Raw genomic sequence first — 7,471 nt, 5'->3', positions numbered from 1 at the left:
CGTGCCTTCCCCTACAGTTATTATCAATAACGATAAACTTAATTACCAAAGGTTCCAAATGAGTACAGTTCCGATGTCACTGGTCATGTCTTAAATTTTACTAAAATTCTCTTAATTTTAATCAGGTCCAAGATTCTTTGTTTCAAATGTCTTTTCCTATGAGCATGTATAATATTTTGAGAAGTAGTCTCCTTATATCATCTTCTTCCCTATCACTTAAATTGTTTTGACACATTTTGGAAAAGGTTTGGAAGTCTGTAACTCTCCTTACTGTTATGTTTAAGATTTTAATCAGGGCCTGTTCTAGGCTTAGAAAGTCCTGCAGAACATTTAGTTTCCACAAATTGTCTTTATGTCTCAGATTTTTCACATACTCTTGATTCTATAAAATGTAAAATGCTATAAATTTGGCTAAAAGGATGAGATCACATCAGTTATCCATCGATATGAACAATGTGATGAGACACCACCTTTTGTAGGAAATAATGGGGACATATATCAGAGTCTCCTGGCCTCCTTATCCTCAGAGCTTCTGCAGGTATTCCAAAAAGTAGGAAGATATTTTCATGCCAAAAAATTTAGAAGAGAATAAGGTTACACACGTTCCAACAAAATACGTAATATTTATTATAAATGACAGAAGATAAAGCAAGAAAAAAAATTGGAGTATAGAAGTGGAGCCAGATGTAAAGTAAAAAAAAGCACAGCGAAGCATAAATTTGGCTCAGCTCTCTAGTAGCCAATGTGAGAAGGGTCATCTATGCAATATACTGTGTTCATTAGCTGAAACAAACCAGTTATTCAGAGGACATAGTCTTACTTTTGGAACTAATAACAAGAGACTTTTTCTCTGAGGATTTCATGATCTATATGATAAGTAATATTTTTGCACTTGGGAGTTTTTTGCACTAAGGATAAGTGGGCTGGCTCTTCTCAACCTTGCTTCAACAGATTTAGTCGGAATCATGTTGGGACTCAGAAAATACCCCAAAATGAAGAACTTGGAAGCAAAAGTGTTTCTCTGATCTTCTCTTGCCCTCCTGTTTCTCAGTCCAATGCTCCCCTTAGGCTAGCCATAGAAACTAGAATTGCTTTTCCCCAAGGCAGGTCGTAGACACCAGAACCCCCTTTCCCCAAAGCCAGTCATAAAACCTAAAATCATTACTCACTTTCCCTCTGCCTTTCTATAAAAAACTACTCAAAGAAATTCTGTGACCTACCTTCTTTGACTATGGGTTATAAGACCCTCATTCCAGAGATGGTGTTGCCTCACACCAAGAAGGAAGGAATGCATGCTCACAGAGGCCAAGAATCTAGACAGACAGGCCCTGCTGGGATCCCCTGCTCAGTCTGTTAGCATGAGATCATACCCTTTTTGTGCAATCGTATTTCTACATAGTTATCCATATTTTATTGAACTTCAGCATAAAAATGGACACTTTCTCCTGTCTCTTTGGGTCTTCTGAGGGCTCCCATGTGTACACATTATATAAATTTGTATGCCTTTTCTCCAATTAATTTGCATTTGTGAGTTGACTTCTCAGAGAAACTTCAGAGGGCCACAGAGAACTTTTCCCTTGGCCCTGACAGTCTTTCCAGGCTAAGGATGCAAATTACTGAACTGATATAGGTAAATTTATTGCCCATACTGTATACTAGTTTTTAGAGGGTAGAATTTGCTTATCATAGAACTTGAATGTTTTATAGTTGGTGTTTATTAAATCATGAAATGAATGGATAAAAAGATGTACAAATGGGAGGAGGGGGGCCTCATTGACTGATTCATCTCTCCTCAGCATTGGGTGGTACAAAGTGTGAAGATGCTAACAGGGCTGGCTATAAGCAAAACGTTAGCCAGTTTTGTTTGCTGGAGGTGTCTTCATACTCACCTTTTTTTAACTCCTTCTGGCCACTTTTAGCCACATCAGATGCCTCTGCTCCTCAGCGCCAAGCACCTGAGTTCATCTACCTTTGCTACTGTTTTGAGGAGTCAGTTTTCTGGGGGCCTCAGAGAGTGCCACATTTGACTAACTGTTGGGAAAATGGGTATGGGGGTATTTATGCCAATGAGTGCCTAGTAGTTGACAAGTGTGAGATCCTATACACTGAAAGTGGTACTTTGAGGCCTATGAGATACATCTTTAATGAGACTTCCTTAAGCTAAAGACGTTTCCCATTCCTTCATTCATCAAACAATAAAAGCTGTTGTCACTCATTCAGGAGGTACGTACTTCTGTTTTTTTTTTTTTTCTTTGAGACAGAGTCTCGCTCTGTCACCCAGGCTGGAGTGCAATGGTACTATCTCGGCTCACTGCAAGCTCCGCCTCCCGGGTTCACGCCATTCTCCTGCCTCAGCCTCCCAAGTTGCTGGGACTACAGGCGCCCGCCACCATGCCCGGCTAATTTTTTGTATTTTTAGTAGAGACGGGGTTTCACCGTGTTAGCCAGGATGGTCTTGATCTCCTGACCTGGTGATCCGCCCGCCTCGGCCTCCCCAAGTGCTGGGATTATAGGCGTGAGCCACCGTGCCCACTTCTGTTTTTAATTGAAGAAGCCAAGATTAATATAATAAACATGTGAATTTTTGTTTGGAGTTAGGAATTAAAAGCCAAGAGTTAGCTATGTAACCTTAGGCCAAGTCCTTCAGTATCTGTATAACTCTTGTTCCTGGTATGTGAATTGAGTTAATTACTTGCCCTTTCTAACACCAAGACCATCCCAGTCTTTAGCCCATTATCATTTATTGTACTTACCATTTTATCTTATGAACATATCATTTGAAGGAAGAAACTGTTTTATTGGTTTGTATCCTAAATGCTTATCACAATGACTGTTACATTGTATACTCAATAAAATGTCCATTGGTCCAATGAATTAATGAAAATATTTGTAAACTTTAACAGTGCAAATGTAAGTTGTTTGAGGGAGGCAGGTCAAACTTTACCATGTTTTCCTCTCCTTTGGGCCTGGTAGTTCCTGCCTGTGGTCCAGTGGCACCAAGCAGTCAGTACCAGTCCATACAGACAGATTGGATAGTGCCTGGATGCTGATACATCTTACACCTTCATCCTTCTGGAGGTGTCCTCACTCCAAAGGTCTTGAATTCCCTTTGGATCATTTGGTGTACAGTGTCATACATTGCTCCTCACGTACAACCACATACTGTTGAATACCTGTAAAAAAATCAAAATGTTGAATATTTATTCTGTCACGTTTTGCATGCATCCAAGTGCTCCAGGTTTATGACTTTTCCCTAACTACAACACTGAGGATTTATTGAGATCTTATTACATACCAGACATTATATAGTCACATGTATTAACTCATTCTATCCTCACGTCTATGACGTAGGTACTATTATTATCTCCATTTTGCATATGAGAGGAATTTCCTCCATTTTGAAGGAAAAAAAGGTGTTTAATATTTTGCCCAAGGTCACGAAGAGTGGTGGAGCCTAGGTTCTACTATGGGCTGTCTGGCTCCAGAGTCCAATTTTGTAGTCATTATGTTATGCTAACTCTTGACTAATTGCTTCAGTTGCTGTATTTTTATAATTCATTTTTCTTTTGGGAAGGAGTAATAAAAATCCTGAAGCTTACTTTAACTATGGAATACATACCCTTTACTTCTATAGTTCCTCCAAGTTTTAACTGAGGTTCCCTTTATGTGCTTATACTGATAATGATAACTCTATAGTATTTATCAAATATATAAAAAATAGAATTTGGAAGAATATTCTCATTTATCACTTAGTAAAGGAATTGTTAAATCAAGTTTTTTTAAAAAACAAACCAAACCACCAGAAACCTACTCAAAATCACACACTAAAACTCTAAAGAAATGCTTGATTTAAAACATAGAACACCTTATAAGGAGCTCTATTTTCCCTCTAGCTTAAGTCTAGCTTGCTGTGACTGTAGCATTTACATGAGATGATCACTATCTTTGCATCAAAATGGTGACAGTTATCACTGTACTGCTGGCTACTCAATTATCTTGTAAATTGATAATTTTGTACATGTATGTCTCTCCATGATGGAAGATCTTGTGTTATATACAACCAAAGTTTAGCAAATTAGTTTTTATACTCTAATATTTTAATATGCAATGAATAAAAGGGCAGAAAAATCAGAATTACAATAAATGTTAGGCTATTTCAAAACATCAGTTTTTCACACCTATTTTCTTAGCATACAGAAGCTCGAAAATCATACATTAAGCATAGTTTGAATTGTCCTGAAGTTATATTCTGAAGGGGCTGTAACACTTAAGAACTAATAATATTAAAAAGGCAAACGCATTATAACTCATAGCACACAAGGCTTTTTACTTCATGTATAAAACGTGAGACTGTCAATGTTTTATTGGCTACAAGGATAAGGAGGGAAACATCAGTGAAACAAATTTGATAACAAGATTCACACTTCATTACAAGTGATTTTCCTAAATTCACAATTTTCACATTTGGCTGAGTGAAAGAGAAAAAAACAAAACAAAACAAAACTGAAAAGGGAACTTTCACTACTTGTAAGTAGGCCAACTCACATGATCCCTCCAAATGAGAGAGTTTAAATGAGAATGAGCACACTTTTCTAGCTGGGAAAATATTTTCCTTAATTAAGTGAGTTTAAATAATTTACCCACGGTGATGAATAAGCCCTTGGGCTAGGCTCAGAAACCTCCTCTACCAGCCTGTTTCATAAGAATTACACAAATATTTTTATGGGACATACATGAAATATTTGTTTTTTGGTTGTAATAGTAGAGACAAGAATTTTTAAAAATCCATACTATTTCTGTCTTTCAGGTCTCTTTCTCCTAAATGCACCTTCTGAGTTTCTTAGGTATGCTGTACAAAGTCCATTTTACTTAACGGATTAATGTGTTCATCAACTTTAGCACCCTATGATGTATGTGGTCAGAGTAATGAGAACAGGGCTATTTAAACTGCTTCCTCATATCCTTCCCCTTAATTACCAGTAGTGAAGTTTACTTAGAAAACAATGAGGAAGAAGTACCATAGCCTACAGGCACCTAGGGAGGGGGAATTAATTCAGACTGAGAAAATATGGCTCTGGAGAGATACTAAAGTCGTACTGGAAATGTATGAAGTCTAAATGAACCCTTTCTCCCCAGCTTCAGACTTAGATAAAGGTGTGAGGTGTGAGGTGTCAGGGATGTGCATGGACCCTTCAAAAACTGACATTTTCATCCGTGTTCTTCCCCCTCCCTCCCCCAAGAAACAAAATATACGGAAATACAAGTGCTTAGTACTACATGCTTTTGAGGCTTAAATGCCCAATAATAAGCACGCTGTATCCGTTGTTGAGGGGGAATCACTTTTTAAGTAAACATCACCAGAAGAATCTCTTCAAATGGAGAATGAAGTCACTCTCCCTCCCTAGAGGCTATGAGAGAAAAGGGAGACAGATATTCCCCCTACTTGCACGTGGGATCTTCCTTTCTCCTCCGACCTCGCTACGCCTCTCCCACGCAGGTCAGGCTGCTTTGGGAGGTAGCTGGGAGAAAAGGCAACGCTCAGTCCTCCATGGCAAAGTCTTTGGTCTTCTCCTCCTGGTCTCCCACTTTGTAGCGTAGCAGCACGCGCAGGCGACGGGGGTTGTCCCGGGAGGGCAGCAGCGTGATCTCTCCTGAAACGTCCGTGTCTTGCTCCACTTGCACCGGCTCGTTCAGGTAGAGAAGCGCCTGTTTCCAGTGCGTGGCCGGGTGAAAAGGCGAGGTGGACAGCACCAGGGGTTTCTCCGACTCCCCTCCAGGGAAGGTCACCTGGAACCAGATGGCAAAGCCATGCATGGGCGCCGAGCCATAGCAGCTGCAGCGGAAGCGCCCGCCCACTCCGGCCTCCAGCTCCTGCTCCAAGCCGACGCGGGAGAGCTCTAGCTGAGCAAAGCGCTGCGGCCGGGCCAGCACATCCTCGCCGGATAATCCTTGCACAACGATCTCCGAGTGGGCCATGAGGCAGCGCGTGGCGAAGCCCTCCAGGCAGCTCATGTCCACACCATAGTGCTGCTTCACCTGGCTCCAGAAGCCCAGGCGCCATTCCAGCATCTGGTCGCTGATGGGGGCTATGAAGAGCTCGGCGGAGGCCGGCAGGAGAAGACCGCCCTCCTTCAGCCACTTGGTTCGCGCGTGGAGGACGGAGCTCAGCATGGACTCGTGCAGGAGTCCGTAGCCCATCCACTCGCTCACGATGGCATCCACCTGTTCTGGCAACTCCACAGTCTCCACCGGTCCCGGCAGGACGTGCACCCGGTCCTCCAGCCCGTTGAACCGCACCACCTCCCGGGCCTGTTGCCAGATGGCGCTGGCCTCCACCGCGTACACGCGCCGGGCCCCGGCCTGGGCACAGAAGATGCTCAGAATGCCAGTGCCCGCGCCCACGTCCAGTACCGTCTTGCCTCGCAGTGCTGCCCAGTTCCGAAGGATACCCAGGCGGTAGGCATCGGTGCGGACGCGGTCCGCGATCATCTCCTCGTGGACCGAAACGTCCGAGTAGCACTCGTAGTACAGCTGGTCCCGCTCCCGCTTAGTCCTCCGGGGTCGCTCCAGGGCCGCCTCCCGCTCCGCGCCATCTTCCTCTTCAGTTCCCTCCCCTCCTTCGCCGCCGCCCCCCGACTCAAGCTTTCTTTTCTTGGGCTGCGACATCTTGGCCGCTCTGGCCGGCTCCCGGCGGGCGTAGCGCGGCATGGCGCGGGCTCCAGGAAACTGGGGCTTCTGGGACTTGTAGTGCGCGCTCGTCCTTCCTACTTCCTGCGGGGTCGTCCAGCCGGCGGCGCGGAAGGTCTCCCGTGCCTGCCCACGGGAGCGGTTTTGTATTGCTCTTCTGGTGTCCTGGCATCCCTTTTCCCACCCACGACGCCCACATTCTGAGATCCTTTCATTCCCCCTCCCACCCTTAGCTCCTCAGTTTTTTGCTTTCACTCCGTTCCTGAAGTAGACACGCCCACTTAAGACTAATAATCCACCTTTGTTTCTTCTGCTGAACTCACCTCTGTTTTTTTTTTTTTTTTTTTTGAGACGGAGTTTCGCTCTTGTTTCCCAGGCTGGAGTGCAATGGCGCGATCTCCGTTCACTGCAACCTCCGCATCCTGAGTTCAAGCGATTCTCCTGCTTCAGTCTCCGGAGTTGCTGGGATTACAGGCGCACGCCACCATGGCCGGCTAATTTTGTATTTTTGGTAGAGACAGGGTGTCTCCCTGTTGGTCAGGCTGGTCTCGAACTCCCGACCTCAGGTGATCCGCCCGCCTCGGCCTCCCAAAGTGTTGGGATTACAAGCGTGAGCCACCGTGCCTGGCCTAACTCACCTCTGGTTTTATTCCACCGAATTAACATGGCGGCACCATCCACCCACTACCGCCTTAACCGGACACTTGTAGCTCTTAAAGTGCTCCAGCTGTGGCAATTTAGAAATTGCACTACGCATTTCTTTTTTCTGTTTTCAGTGGAGTTA

The 7,471-nt window shown here is 44.1% G+C and overlaps 1 protein-coding gene across 1 annotated transcript; it reads right to left on the bottom strand.

The window, feature by feature from the left end:
- Positions 1-2,776: 2,776 nt before the first annotated feature.
- Positions 2,777-6,783, bottom strand: PRMT6 (protein arginine methyltransferase 6). Its single transcript, XM_063624383.1, has 2 exons — positions 5,444-6,783; positions 2,777-3,173 (listed from the first exon to the last, which is right to left on the bottom strand). The coding sequence occupies exon 1, from the start codon at positions 6,706-6,708 to the stop codon at positions 5,539-5,541; it is 1,170 nt and encodes a 389-aa protein (XP_063480453.1). The 5' UTR covers positions 6,709-6,783; the 3' UTR covers positions 2,777-3,173; positions 5,444-5,538.
- Positions 6,784-7,471: the final 688 nt, after the last annotated feature.

This window comes from Symphalangus syndactylus, chromosome 12, assembly GCF_028878055.3.
Source record: "Symphalangus syndactylus isolate Jambi chromosome 12, NHGRI_mSymSyn1-v2.1_pri, whole genome shotgun sequence".
NCBI classification, from domain to species: domain Eukaryota; kingdom Metazoa; phylum Chordata; class Mammalia; order Primates; family Hylobatidae; genus Symphalangus; species Symphalangus syndactylus.
This window is presented reverse-complemented; position numbering and strand designations above follow the sequence as displayed.